General features: G+C 43.1%; 1 protein-coding gene across 3 annotated transcripts in view; it reads right to left on the reverse strand.

Moving 5' to 3' along the window:
- The window catches only part of LOC125003774 (E3 ubiquitin-protein ligase DTX4-like), a 29,178-nt gene that overhangs the window by 3,925 nt on the left and 9,500 nt on the right, over positions 1 to 15,753 (reverse strand). For all 3 annotated transcript variants that reach the window (XM_047577946.1, XM_047577945.1, XM_047577947.1), the window contains exons 3-10: positions 8,963 to 9,177; positions 7,172 to 8,082; positions 3,308 to 3,369; positions 3,064 to 3,225; positions 2,523 to 2,584; positions 2,265 to 2,431; positions 2,024 to 2,177; positions 884 to 973 (exon numbers count right to left, since the gene is read on the reverse strand). In XM_047577946.1, coding sequence (XP_047433902.1) covers positions 884 to 973; positions 2,024 to 2,177; positions 2,265 to 2,431; positions 2,523 to 2,584; positions 3,064 to 3,225; positions 3,308 to 3,369; positions 7,172 to 8,082; positions 8,963 to 9,177 — 1,823 coding nt within the window. The remainder of the gene's footprint in view (positions 1 to 883; positions 974 to 2,023; positions 2,178 to 2,264; positions 2,432 to 2,522; positions 2,585 to 3,063; positions 3,226 to 3,307; positions 3,370 to 7,171; positions 8,083 to 8,962; positions 9,178 to 15,753) is intronic.

The raw sequence follows: 15,753 nt of genomic DNA on the forward strand, positions 1-15,753 counted from the left end.
CGGACGCCCTCAGCGGCCACGCACTCATAACCAGGTAATTTACACCAGATCTGGAGTTATTTATCTCATTATCTCGGGTAAACAAAGTGTTTTATCGAGAACTCGAGATAATCAGTGCGTTTACATGCACATCTTAATCCAGCCTGGCTCTAAACTTTCTGAATTTGGTTCTTGTTCCAGTTTACATGCAACGGAGAAAATGGAATAACTGATGGGATCATGTCCTCCTCCTCCTCCACACTAGGGGGCGATATGTGTCTCGTCAGCAGATTAATACGGCACTTTCTGGTTGACCTGTTACGTCATGTAATAAATAACTGGAGTCGTTCATGTGTCAGACCGGCATTTCAAACAACAACCAGATGGAAAATAGTTCAGCTTTTTAATTTTGCGCTACTTCTGGTGCAGATAGATGGCGCTATCCCTCAGGTGGTTCTTCTACCAACTCTGTTTACCTTCTTCTTCTACTGCGACCGGCTTTATTGGATGTTTTTGTTACGGGGTCATACACCAGGGCAGTGGTTGTGGAGCATGTGCACACACATGTTGTCTAGTTTAACTCTGATTAAGGTGTGTACATGCTGGAGAAAATCAATTTCCATTCGTATTATCCGGGTGTCTTAGTCAGAGAAGAAGAACTCTGATATTAGTCGGAGTAACGTGTTTACACGCACTTAAGGCAATAATTGTTGTTTTTTTTCCCATGTGCATGTAAATGTATTGACTGAGATAAATAATATATAGGAAATAATATGAGTGAATGCATGACCGGAGAAAAGATCCACAGTTTAAACTATATATACTATATATAGTATAGTTTCAGGACTCTTGTGAAAATCTGCTGCTGTTTTGAGTAATTTTTGTGTGTTGTTGTGTTGCTCACCTTGCGTCCCTTCTCGCTGTCTGGGAGGTAGCAGTGTCGGGGAAAGCCTCTGGCAGTGAAGGGCTTCCCTGGGTTCGGATGCTCTGTTCCCTGGAAGGTTAAAAGTCAGAGGGTTAAAGTCCTGACCACATGGGGGCGTCGGTGTTCACACAGGACGAGTTTAATCTGGCATAATGTCAGAAGGTCGTCTGTGATCTCAGTGTCTGAAGGAAACATTACACCTGAACCCTTTTTCTCAATAGTTAATTAGAGTAAAACACAGAGTTTGTTACATATTTATTTCTAGTTTGAATTCTTTTATACAGTTTTTTTATTGTAACTTATACTGCTGCAGCCTGCCGTTCATTTATTATATAAAGTCATATGTCAATGTTTAAATAAAAAGTTCAAAAACAAACAAAGAAAAACTGTTTGTTACGTATTCATTCCTAGTTTGCTTCATATTTACCTGTTTTTATACTTTATCTTTTGCATTAATTTATTTGTATGTATGTGTGTGTATTTTATTACCTATTTCATTCATTTATTTACAATTTTTTATTTATTTATTTTGCTGTTAGTATTTAATTTTAATTTAATTGTTTTATTTTTAGATGTATTTTTTTATTTTATTCCATTTTTTTTTATTATTGTAACTCATACTGCTATACAGTCTGCAATCCATTTATTATATAAAGTCATATGTCAATGTTCAAATAGATAGTTCGAATAGTTCAAATAGAAAAATAAAACAATCAAACAAACCCGTGCAAATGCACCGCATGTAACACAGACGTAGTAATATCTGAACCTCAGGACGTCTCAGGTAAAAATAATCCCGTGCAAATAGAATTTAATCATTGAAATTCAAAATTTCGACTTTTTAAAAAATTTCCTGTGTTAAATCCAGATGAATGAATTCCTCATATCTGGTTCCTGGTCCTTAAACTAATGTAAACATGTGTTTTGAGCATTAGAACATCAGAGCTGATTCACATTAGACAATATTAGGACACTTCTTCTTCTTCTTGGTTCCTAATAAACCTGTTCAGAGGTGGACCTTGTAGACCACATTAGACCCTGATTAGACCCGAGTGTCCTTGGTCTTCTCTGATTGGCTGACTGTGGACCACATGGTCCCGGTCCTGGTCCTGGTCCTACCTGAATGCCCGGTGGTATGTTGTAGATGATGCGTATGGTTTTACAGTCGGGGTGTCCCGGTAGAGAGTGGGGGATGACGTGGTACTCCATCTTCCCCGCCGGCTGGTTGCCCGTCTTCACGCCGTAGATGGTTTTACAGGTGGGACACTGGAGGCTGACGGGGGGAGACACGGAGGTCCATTTAAGACACTGAGGTCTATGAATGGGCGAGGGGGGACGGGGACTCTGGGTGTGGACCTACCTGCCGTCCTTGTTGCCGTTGTTGTACATGGCCACCAGGCACTGGAAGTGGTACTGGTGGCCACACTGGGCCAGACGCCCCACTGACTCCGCCCTGGACACAGGCCCCGCCCCCGGACCCTTGTATCCAGACGGCCCCCCTAGAGGCTCCATGCAGATGGTACAGTCCTGGGGGAGGAGAGGGGAGAAACAATATGAGACACTGGAGGGGGAGGAGGAGAAGGAAAGGAGGAGGAGTAGAGCTTGTGTAAGTTGGTACCTCCTCTGGGGGGCTCTTTACTTTCTGCAGGTACTTCTTCACCACCTCCTCAGGAGTTTTCCCTGGACACAGACAGACAGGTTGGTTTATACTGTATGTATGGGCTGTGCTCCTGCAGGAGGTGCAGGGCTCACTGACTGTTATGTATATATGTATGGGCTGTGCTCCTCCAGGAGGTGCAGCGCTCACTGACTGTTATATACATATATATGTATGGGCTGTGCTCCTCCAGGAGGTGCAGGGCTCACTGACTGTTATATACATTTATATGTATGGGCTGTGCTCCTCCAGGAGGTGCAGGGCTCACTGACTGTTATATACATATATGTATGGGCTGTGCTCCTCCAGGAGGTGCAGGGCTCACTGACTGTTATATACATTTATATGTATGGGCTGTGCTCCTCCAGGAGGTGCAGGGCTCACTAACTGTTATATACATATATGTATGGGCTGTGCTCCTCCAGGAGGTGCAGGGCTCACTGACTGTTATATACATTTATGTATGGGCTGTGCTCCTCCAGGAGGTGCAGGGCTCACTGACCTTTTCGAGCCTGTTTCTTGGTCGTCTTCCTGCAGCACTGACTGAAGCCTGGGACCGGCCTCACCTCACTCCGGCTCACAGGAGGAGGATGGAGGACCAGCTTAGGAGGTCGGGTCAGACACACGGGGAGGGCAGCAGCACTCATCAGGATCCCTGTGATACCTGGAGGAGGAGGAGCAGGAGGAGGTCAGGAGGAGGACAGGAGGAGGAGCAGGAGGAGGAGGAGAAGGTGGAGTGTTGTTACCGGCCAGTGCTGGGTGAACAGGACTGGATCCGTTGAGGTTCTTCACTGGGACGGTGGGAACTCTGGAGGAGAGAAAACAAAACATGGTCAGAACGTTTTAACTGGACGCCAGGAGGAGGCCAGGAGGAGGCCAGGAGGAGGATGAGGAGGAGGTTAGACTCACTCAGAAAAATGGCCACAGGTGAAGCCAAAAGATGTAAAAATAAGTAAATATCACGAGTGAGGAAACTCCCACGAGGAGAGAAACAGGAGCAGACGTGTGGTTTCTCCTCCTCCTCCTCCTCCGTCTGAGGGTTAATGAGTGAATCAGCTCAGAGACAAAGACGCCAATTAACTTTTAGGATCATTTAGTTACTAATGTTACTAATGTTATAATTGTTACTAATGTTATAATTGTTACTAATGTTATAATTGTTACTAATGTTACTAATGTTACCAATGTTATAACTGTTACTAATGTTACTAATGTTATAACTGTTACTAATGTTATAATTGTTACTAATGTTACTAATGTTATAACTGTTACTAATGTTATAATTGTTACTAATGTTACTAATGTTATAACTGTTACTAATGTTTGATCTTTGATGTTCTAGACTGAGACAACAGGTAAAAATGTTTCCAGTCATCTTTTATATTGAAAATAGGTAATTTTGTGTGTTTGCCCCATATGTCCTTTTTTTCCTTTGCTCTCTCTCTTTTTTTTTTTTTTTTTGTAAAAAAAAAGGTATTTAAAGGGTAAACACACACACACATATATATGTTACTCTGTAGTACAACTTTTGGTTTTCTCTCCATATTTCATCTTAAAGCTGTTCACCTTGTTTGGTTTCACTCTCTTCAGCTCAACCTCACTTGTTTCATCATCTTTTCTTCTTTTTTGACAAACTGTTTTAACACATTAAACTTAAAACAAGACTAAAACCACCAAAACACAGTAGGAAAAAGTTTTCCTTGTGAAAATCACAAACATGTTGAACCAACCATTTTTATAACTTAGAACGTAAATCTAAAGTCCAAATTTCAAAAGCTTATGGAGAAATTTAGCAAACAACATTTATAACTATTTATGAAAAACGCAGGAAATGCATCACACATTTCTGTACAACTATTTACAAAACTACCAGATGTGATGATCAGTAGTAAATCTCTGTCTTCTTTCCCTTTGACTCCACAGGCTGAATTCAGCCTCACAATCACAGCTTTTCCCTCTTCCTTAGCAACCGCTGACACATCATCTCCTGATTGGTCGACCGGATGCATTTTCCCACCAATAAGAAAGGGGCTGTCCTGGGCTTTGGGCATTTGAAGCAGCCTGGCGATCTCCGCTTTCAGTTTTGCTCTTCACAGTTTCTCTTGTGCACCAACATGAAGAAAATATTCAGGAAAAATTGTGGTGTAAATTTTTCACAATAAGTCTATTTTTCCTCCTGGCAACACAATTTAAAAGCTGGTCTGTGGTTTGAAGTTAGTCTGTGAACGTTGAAACAGATTTAGTGACGTCTTAAATTGGTCGTGTGATTTGGACGTAGAGGGTTAATTAAAATATTTAAGCACAAAAAAAAAGGTTGCAGGATTCAAGCTTAGTGGCTTTTTTTCTTTTTTCACTTAAGTGTGAAGGGACATTAATATCACAAAGTTGTGACAGGAACGACAAAATGGCCCCACAACGTTAGTGCACCCTGCAAAAGTTGGCTCCCACACACAAACCAAGACCACCCTCCCCCACCCCATTCACGGCCTTTGTCTCGTTCCCATAATCCCCCCCCCCCTCCAGACAGAGGGCGCTCGTTCTGCTCGTCAATATTTACTTTCACTGTGTGTGTGTGTGTGTGTGTTGGGTAAATTCCTCCACAGCCGTGCACGAGTGTGTGTTGGCCTCATTTCTTGCAGCACGACGTGATCAATCTTTGACAGTTTGCTGACTTGTTTCTTTGTCTCGACCCCCCCCCCCCCCCTCCCTTTCCCTCCCCTTCCCTCCCCTCGTCTCGGACGTCTGAGTCGGAGTCTGTCTGCACAAACACACAAATAAATATATAAAAATACAGCTACACAACCCTCCCGTCGGGACAAAGCGTTCTCTATTGTCTCTGCATCACCACAAAGAAACATTACGCGGTTAAATCTGGACGGTCGCCACAGCATCATTACTTTTTCTTCTAGGATATTTTGTATTTTTCATTAGTGTCGTATTTAAATGTTGTGTGTGATTTATGTGTGCGCCTTTTCAGCCGAGTGTTATTTCGTTATGTTCTAATAACGACGATAAGGACTCGTGACAAGATTGGATTTAGGTTTAAATGATTAAGTGTCTTTATTAAACGTGATTAGTCTGTTTAAAACAGCGTCACTGTTGGACAACCTGCTCATCAATGTTTGTTTATCTAATTTCATCACAATTTATTTAATTTGAACTCATTTTATATAATTCATTCCATTTTATTCAATTTAAACTAATTTTATATAATTTATTCCATTTAATTTAATTTAAACTAATTTTATATCATTTATTCCATTTTATTTAATTTAAACTCATTTCCTCTGATCTCACTTTATCAAATTTTTAAAAAAATTTTTTAGTCTAGTTTTATTTTATCTCATCCCATGTCATCATATATTATCGCTTCTTATTTTACTTAATCAAATTTTATTTAATTTAAACTCTTTTTCTCTATTCATAACATATTAACTCATCTCAGTTCATCTCATCTCCTCATCTAATTTTCTCTCATCTGGCTGCATTTAATTTAATTTAATTATATCTAATTTAATCAAATTTACTTTAATCTATTATATTTTATTTTATTTTATGTTATTTTATTTCACCCTGCAGAGGACAAGCAGTTATAGAAGGTTATTTTATGTTATCCCATCTCATATCTCACTTCATCCCTGAAAAAATGCAAACATGCACAAGTAGCTAAAAAGAACAGACTTGGGGGGGGGGGGTTAGTAGAGGCTCAGCATTGTGCTGCTAATGTGGTCCAGGCTGGAGGAATCCAACAAAGGTTACTGTGGAGACCAACAATGAGGGGCCATGAGGGGCCCAGACTGCTGAGATGCAACGAGGGGGGAGGAGCAGGAGGAGCAGGAGGAGGAGGAGGACGAGGAGGAGGAAGGAAACAAAACAAAACAAAATAAAATCTCTGTTTCAGACTGACTGAGATTGACTGAGAACCGTGGTTTATTGGTGGAGAACTGAAACTGAGATGATGTCACTTCCTGTTTGAAGTTTCTGTGAAACAGATTCACCGCGGAACGGAAAGACGATGTCAGCGAAAGGTTTCTGGTTCCAGAGAAGAAGATGATGAAGAAAGAGTTTCTATGGAAAAGATGCTCAGTTGTTTTCACTTCACACCACGACTCAGATTTCAACGTATGAGGAGGAGGAGGAGGAGGAGGAGGAGATGAAGACATAAGAAAGAAGAAGAGGAGGAGGAGAAGAAGATTTAGGAAGAGGAGAAGAAATAAGAGGAGGAAGAAGATGAAGAGAAGGAGAAGATGAAGTAAGAGGAAACGGAACAGATGGAGAAGAAGAAGAGATGAAGGAAGAGGAAGATGAGGAGGAGAATGGAGGGAGAAGTGGGAGTAAGAGGAGGACAGGAAGAAGGAGTAGGAGAAAGAAGAAGAGGAGGAGTAGAAGAAGAGATGGAGGAGGAGGAGGAGGAGGAGGAGATGATTTAGGAAGAGGAGAATAAATAAGAAGAGAAGAGAAGAAAAAGAGGAGAGAAGATGAAGAGATGAAGGAGGAGGAAGATGAGGAGGAGAATGGAGGGAGAAGTGGTAGTAAGAGGAGGACAGGAAGAAGGAGTAGGAGAAAGAAGAAGAGATGGAGGAGGAGGAGGAGGAGGAGGAGGGACTCACCCTGACGCTATGAGGGCTCTGGACTGAGCCATCGCGATCCTCTGTAACGCCGGTCGGCTCAGGCCGGCTAAGCTCGATCGCTGCGGCAACGGAGCGTGGCACACGGTCGCCGCGGACGACGGCGTCCGCTGCGGCTTCATCACCACGGGCGACGGAGACGGCACCGGAGACGGGGGCGTGGTCACGCTGCTGGCGGGGGTGATCAGCGTGGCGGTCGGCACCGGCTCGTTGGCCGAGGACGAGGACGAGGAGGACGAGGAGGACGAGGAGGAGGACGACTGCTTGGCCGGGAGGGACGGAGGGTTCGTACCGGGGTGGGACGTGGGGGGCTGGGGCGGCGGGAGGGACGGCGGAGGAGGCCTGCTGGAAGACGAGGAGAGGCCCAGGGAGGAGGCCCCGGCGGTGAGGGCGGCGAGCGACTGGGCGAAGAGCTGGGCGTTCCTCCTCGGGGAGGCGTTGTTCCTGGAGATGGCGAGGCCGTGAGGCAGCGTCTGGTAGTAGCTGGAGCTCTGCTGCTGGCCTCGGCCCAGAGTGGCCGACTTGGACGGGCTCAGAGGTTTGGAGGCCGCCGGCGTCGAGTTCTTGGGCCGCTGCATGGTCAGAGAGCGCCGGCCCAGGGTCTGGACCCCCGCCCCTCCTGGGTTGGTCTTCACGCTCAGGACCAGCATGCACTGCTGGCAGGAGCACGGCTGGGCCAGGCCGGACGCCGCTACGCCTCCGTTGGGGTAGACGGAGTTTCCGATCCCCATGCCGGCCCCCGATACCCCTACGCCTAGCAGGGCTCCTGTTAGCCCTCCCCCTCCTCCTCCCACACCCCCTCCTTTGGGGACAGGGAGGGGGCCGGATACCAGTGGGTAGGCCAGGTCCGAGCGCCTCTGGATCCTCCGACACCTCTGGCTCTGTCTGTTCACCTGGAGGACGAAAACAGGCGTCAGGGGTTTCTGCAGGTTGCAACAAGTGAAATTTAACTTTTTAAGCCCTTAAAGCTTTTAAAGCCTCAACGTATCTCTGGTGACACATTAAAGCACATTTGAATTACCGTAACTCACACTCAAAGTGTGGCTGGGAAGTTGTGCTTTTGTCTGGAAGACCTTTGTGACATTTCAAGGGTATAACCAACTTATTATTTTGTTCTTTTTACCAACAACTCTCGTCACTCCCCAACCTGCAGAGCGTCATCATTACCGTAATGGCAGAAAGAGACCGTTTTTCCCCACAAAAAGCACGACTCCCCAGTGTTCAGCCACGCTTTGAATTTTGTCCATCAGTGAGTTACGGTAATTTAAATACCGTAAGCTTCTTTTTTTGCGCAGGCAAACGTTCAGGTCTTATATTGGTACTGGTGTTACTTTCTGCTATGATATGAATTTTTAATATACCTGCATACCTGTGTATTGGATTACACCAGACACTGTTTCAGACTGGACCATTTTCAACGGACTTCTGAGGACAGTCCCCGTTTTGGATGACCTGTCCCCGAAAATGTCCCCAATTTTAGCTTTTTATGAATGAGAAAAAAAAATGCGCACAGGCTACAGTTATTACGGTAGCTGGTCACGCTGTATTAACATTACATTAACCGGAGATTTTTGTGCTGCAAATGTCCCCAGATTTCTATCTGATTACTTATCGTCACAGTTAAACAGTCAATCTACGGCATTAATTGCTCTTTTATGCGTGAAAAAAAACCTGATAACCTAATAATTTAGAAAAATACCGTGTACATATACATTTTCGTTCGTACCGCTCAGCCCTAATTAGAGTGTTTAGAGGAGGCTCCCTGAAACAAACCTGCGTCATGTTCTGGAAGTCGATGAGGTAGCAGAAGCCGAGCGGCGTCAGGTCGAGGCAGGGCTGCTGCCGGCTGTGGGCGCTCTCAACGGCGATGGCCACCTCCATGTCGTACGGCGTCCACGTCCCCGCGTCGTTTTCCCACTCCCACTGCCAGCCCTGACCCGGGGCCGAGGTCGGGTCATAAAAGCTCCTCCGCACCGGTCGGATGGTACCTGAAAGGAGACGAGGGGAATAATTAATGGGTTTATGGGTTTAAAAGACTTTCTCCACCGCATGAAAACTTAAACATGAAAAAGAAACAGGTCTTGCCAATAAAAATATTTAAATATTTATATGTGAATGTGCAAAGACTGATTTGTCTCAACACATTCACTAAAAAGGTTTGGAAAACACAGCACGTAGTAAATCATTCCCCTTCGATTATACTAAGATCCCAGATGAGGGGCGCTGCTAAATTGCATGTGCATCATTATATATTGACTGAGTTGTTGGTTTGCTTGTTGTTGGTGATCTGCTCAGATTTTTGCGCAGTTGACAACGGTGGCAAAGACTGAACTATTTAAATTTTCACCAGAGACAATATGGAACAAAACTGAACTGAAAGAAGGAGCGAAAATGAAATTTGAAGCTGTGGAATTGGAGGCAAGAGGCAAATAGATATTTTGGAGCAAAGAAATCTTAATATAACCAGGAGAAACGCGATACGGGAGGCTGTCTGTGACGAGGTTAATGCTGTGGGGAAAACGAGAAGGACACCGGAGGAAACTAAGGAAAGATGGGAAGACATGAGAACACAGGAAGAAACGGCTCCTAATAAAACATCAGCGACTAAAACGGGCTCAAAGACGGCACCGATGGACAGGAAAGAAAACCGTCGACCTTTCGTCGAGCCTCCTCCTCACAAACACGTTCATTCCGCCGCTGAGCCGGTTAAGACTCGGCTTTCAAACGTGCTAAACACTGGCACAAAAAAAAAACAGCCACTACAATCAGCTCCAGCTTAGTTAAATCACAGCACACGCCCTAAATAATCTATTTGGAACGTCTCCGCCCTGCATCTTATATTCATTAAAGCGATGACACTAACTGGACTGCGTTTGTTATTCTACCTGTTTGACAGGCGCTGCCCTCAGTGCCACAGCCGCCCTCAACAAAAGGCTTCGCTAAATGGGTCAGAGTGGACGGGGCTGAATGGAAAACGCTGTTTTGTCTTGGAGAGTGCGTTTCTTGTGTGTCCTGCTGTACGTCTCGTGTACTGTGGGTTCTTAATGGAGAGGAGCGAAGAAGAATTTCCCCAAAAGGAAGAATAAAGTCTAAAGTCTTTTCTGGTGGATCAGCTTGTGTAATGATGTTTGCTTTGGCACAAACCTTGAGTAAATCAGGACCTGAGTGAATACTCAGATAGTTTCGACTTAGAGGCTCAAAGTTTTCAGTTCTAAACCCTGGTGTGGAGTCGGGCTTTAAATAGGAACATGTGTAGGTGTCGCCTGCGGTAAAATTGCACGGCTACTTAAAGAGCTGATACTCACCTGTAATTAATCTGTTCAGATCCTTTTTACCAAACTTCCTCCAACTACATGTGGGCTGAATGTAAGTAAAGAGCTTTTTAAATTGGAAGTCTAGCATCCACCTTCCTAATGCGCCGAAACAAAGGCAACGGGACTTGTTGGGTTTCTGGAAGATGTTTCCATTGAAATCTTCAGTTCTAAATGACTGGACTCTGTGATGAAGACAGGTGAGTGTCTGCTCATTAACAGCCTCCAGTCACACCTACCTACACATGTTCCTGTTTAAAGCCCAACTCTCCACTAGTCTTTTAAAACTGAAGACGTGGATTCAACCACTTCAGGCAAACATACAGGTCCAGTTTGTGCAGTGAGGCAGAACTTCCACATTTTCTTATAAATGTCTGTTAGTTCAGATTCAACATCTGATGAAGCTGAACCAAAACCGAAGAAACCACTTGTATAAAACTTGTGGAAACCCAGTTGTCTTTGTCTCCACGTGCATGGAGGGTGAACGCCAGCCTTCCTGCAGAGTGGTGACGGTTTTAAAAAAAGCTATTTTCCTAAATTACATTATTCTTGCATCTTCTCCAGCAAACACGCCGCTAACAAACATTAAAACTCAGCACAAACATTAAAACTACTACTAAATAACCAGGACAATGTGTCTCTGTGTCCCGGTGGTGTGGGGTGGGGTGGGGGGGCAGGCAGGAGGGTCCCTGAACCAACCAACCAGAAACTACCTCTGTCTCCTGGGGTAACGAGCTATTCAGAGGATGCCAGCAGGGCCTACTGTATGTGAGAGGGGGACTATTACAAAGAGAAGATGTCGGAGAGCGGCGTGACTGCACAGACATCAAAAGCACAGGGTTGAATAAATGGGGAGGGGGGGTTTGAACAGTTTGGTTGAGCAGATACATGGATGGGAGTAAAACTCCTGAGAATAGATTATCAATGTTAGAAACACGGACTGTGTTTGCGTTTCCATCCTCGCCCTGAATGCCTTTTAGATTAGAGAGTAGAAAACACCCTGATAGTAGCGATATCACTCTGAACTCATCCATCAACGCCCTGATGCAAGAACTGGACCAAGAGTTCGTAGAAATATCACAAAGCTCACACAAAGGTTCAGGTAAAAACAGAACCAGACCCATTCTCCATGTGGACATTTGGATAAAACCAAAGAACACAAAGTGTTTTTACTCCTGAAAGTGAATCTGGATACAAAATACTACTGATTCACTACAGGAGGCAACGTCCATCATCTAATTCTACCATTGTGCACATTATAAAATCCATAAATCCATAAAAATATTCAGATTCACTCCGTGTCACTGATTTTGTTGCGAAGGTCTCGTTCCACACTAGACGGCTTTGTTGTATTTGTTATCTGGAGTAAAACCATTTGCCCACTGGTTGTGTAGAGTTGTGTATCTAGAAGCCAGGCGACGTCTTGGATGGCTGCTCGCTGCTCTGAGTGAGTTTACTTGGATGGAATAAACAAGGGCTGGGTTTTCCCAGTTCAAATCAGTCCCGATTTGAAAGAAACTAGAGGGAGGAGATTGTTGGGACAAAACAAACCTCTGGAGCCACTGACAGCACTAGTTTTAAGTTAAACACTAACTAACAGAACTCAGATATTTCTAAATGAATTTATGTCAGAATGAGTCAGTGAATCAGGAGCGATACTAAGTCCCAGTTGAATGCAGAAAAGAAATTCCTTGCGATTGTGCACTAAAGTGACACATTCAGTGCGTCAACAAGTTGCGTTGCCACCACCACCAGACGTCCCCTTTCCCAGAACCACTCTGTCTCAAGGCTGCATCAGGATTCTCGTGTTTGTGAGTCCTACCGAGCTTCTGTTAGGACGGATAAACCCTCCTCTGTCCTGAAGAGATTCCTCAGAATAAAACCAGACACAACACAACGACACACAATGGCTTCGGTGGCGGGTGATGAGGTTTTACTTATGCACGTCGCGCTTACATGGAAAGTCCTCGTAAGATAAAAATGTTAAAAGTGAAAGAAACCGAAGCTTTGACAGAAATTAATAAACGTTTTGCTCATTATGAATGAGCCAATAAAATGGACGTGGAGACAAAAACCTGAAAACCACAATGTAGTGAAATAAAGTGGAGTGAAATCTCCATTTCACTAATAATAAAAGGAGTAACACACAATGTGTATGTAGTTTATAATCGAACGACCAGTGTTAATAATTACAAGCAAAAACTACTTTAACGTGGTTATTACAGTTACATATATGAATTAATTAACTTAAATATTTAAATATTAATGTCATTTTGTTTGTCATCACAATGATAAATTATAATCATAATATTGTGAAAAATGTGACTGAATTAAATATGTCATTAACAGCAATTAAATATATATAAACTGACTATAAATATCATATCATGACCAATGTGATTAATCAGGACTGAACTGTTTAATTAACTGAACAGCTGATATTTATTTATTATATGATATATTTTCATTGTGCAATGACAAACTGGTTCTGATATGTAGGAACGACAAACATGTGATTAATCGTGTATTAACGATACAATTAATCATGAATAAATATTTTAATAATCATGTTGATTCTTTTATTAATCCTTAAAACACATTTTGTGCCATTTTATGTTTTAACTTCAAGCCATTTTGACTGTGCTGACTGAATAAAGCTGAAACCATATGTAGTTTTTATTTAACCATTTTTTAGAATTCTGGTGTCTCTTTAATTAGCCTAAAATGGCTAAGCTACGCAATAAACGACGCATTTAAAACTACTATAAATACCATCATAAATACACTTTATCTTAACATATATGAATGCATTTCTTCAGGTTATGATTTCATTGTGAACCACCAGCCTTCACTTAAACATTTTTATAGTCGTCTCCAGATTGAGCTTCTGTTTCCTGTTTCAATGCAGGCAGCAAAAGGTTACAGCTTTTAACGATTTTTTGAAATGGTGCCTTGCTACATGTATAGTAATAAAAGAACCAACACTATTAATGAAACTTATAGAAGACAAAATTAATAATATTTACACTATTCAACTGACTGAAATATCTAAGGAGGATGAAATAAGCCGATGAGCCGGGTTCTATTGACGGCCCTAGTGAGAATATTAAGGCGCAGTGGAGGAGTGTGAAGTGTATGAAAGAAAGCATAAAGAGGCCTAAAGCAGGTGGAGAAAGAGACCGGCCATCTGGTCTTTATTGTCCTCTCTACCACCGCCTCCCCCTTCCTCCCCCTTCCTCCCCCCTCCTCACACATGGCTGCAGACTGACCAGCAGGTTAGCACATGTTGGGGTCGGGTCATGCTTCATGCATGGAAGGAAGGCGTTGCTGCTTCTCATGAACCGTCAGCATCTCTGTGGGAAAACTGGACATCTGTGATGAGCCAGCACTTCCTCTTCCTCCTGGTAACCAGTAGTAGACAGACTCTGAGACCAGACGGGCCGCGGTTGGGTAATTTTGCACCACTGCTACGTTTGAAAGCTTAAGCAAGGTTCATGCACAAAGATATAACTCACTGCGTCGTTATTCCTTTTGCAGGGAGGGGGGCGTTTAGTCTGAGTGTCTACGTTGAGAACTGATCGGATTGTTTGGGCGGAGCTTAATGTGGCGATGGATACGTCATCTGAGCATCGTGGAGCTAATTTAGTTCATCGTAAGAGATTTCAATATCACCAGCAGTTAACCACGATGAAGGCATTTCTCGAGAAGCATACATCACGTATTCTGTTGCTCTGATTGGTTGGAGGAATATCTAGATGCATTCCAACAGTTTTAAAAGAAGGCAGATGGACTTTTTGAGAGTCCAGTTGCCTTTTTTAAAAACGGTGTGAACGGTGTGTTAGCTGTGGCTCGTATCGCTAGCGATTTCCCGATTCGATTTTTGGTTCACTTGGAGTCATGGCAGTAGCATCTCCATTAGCATCTTCTTCTAAACCAAAGTTGTCATTGGTTTCAGAGATTTGCAGAGTATTTTTGCTTTTGTCCAGATCTTCTCTTTCCACATACTTTTCAGAACCAATCAGCTTTCAGTCCTGACGACTAGGGATGGATACCGATACTGGGTACCATAATGACACCAATGCTGATGCTAATGGTAGTAACCAGACTGATCTGGGTGCTTCATTTGGTGCCAGTGAGTTTTTAATTAGCTTAGCCTCATTAGCTCTAATTTTGTGTCGTTGCTACACGTCAGTTTTTCTCCTGCATGGATGGAAGTGAACCTTCAATGTGTCTATGACCAAATGTTTGTCTAAAGTTTGTCTGGACTTCACCTTTAAAGATGCAACAAGGAGGAAACACCTGGAATTAGACTCAACATCTGACCACACATTTTATTAAAGACCAGAGATGTAGCGTCTCTGATGCCTGAAAGACCCCACGACACTGGTTTATTAGGATCATTATGATCATGTGCTGTGAATTTTTTATTTTATGTCTTAGTCTTAGCTGCATTTATAATATTTAAATTAATATTCTGTTCAACTTGCACCTCACAAAATGCCTTAAAAATAAAGTTTTTATACCCATCCCTACTGACAACGCTCTCAGAGTCAAAGCTTCTGTCATGGTCTGGATCTCCCGCACAAATGGATCCAATCACTCTACCTTAACAATAAAAAGCCTGAAGTCCACACGGAGCCTACGCCATTAGTAAGACCACAATATTCTATTCTCTATTCATCATCCAGATCATGGTCTAGCCATGAAACAAGCTGAAATAAACTGGACTTGTAGAGTTTCTTGAAAATGCTTCAGCCAAGTAGTTTCTTCAGTTCTAAGAGACTTGTCTGGAGATGTGGTTTAAACAGGAACAGCTGTCACATGACAAGAATAAGACTTTGGAGTATTTTATCTTTGGTTTCACATTTGCTTTTTGTCCAGCTCTTAGCCAAAACCACAGTCTGATAAGTTTTCATGGGGAATTAAAAACAATACAGAGAAAAAAAAACAACCTCTACATCATCTGGAAAGTCCATTCGACCGATGAGCCCAGGAGATCTGTGCTGGAGCAAAACCAGTTCCTAAGCAGCGAGAACACATCCTAACTTTTGATGACATCCGTGATGTCTAACAGAACAACAACTGTGACTCTTAAATCAGCCATGAACTCACAGCAAAACATTGTGACCTTGTGGCTTCACAGCTTTGGATCCACCCATTTTGGGAAATATAATGATCTTCTTTCTTTCTCCGTCGTCTAATGTGAACCCAGAATTATTTCTGTCCTAACCTGAACCAACGCTTACATAAAGC

This window comes from Mugil cephalus, chromosome 2 (assembly GCF_022458985.1).
Source record: "Mugil cephalus isolate CIBA_MC_2020 chromosome 2, CIBA_Mcephalus_1.1, whole genome shotgun sequence".
Lineage (NCBI taxonomy): Eukaryota > Metazoa > Chordata > Actinopteri > Mugiliformes > Mugilidae > Mugil > Mugil cephalus.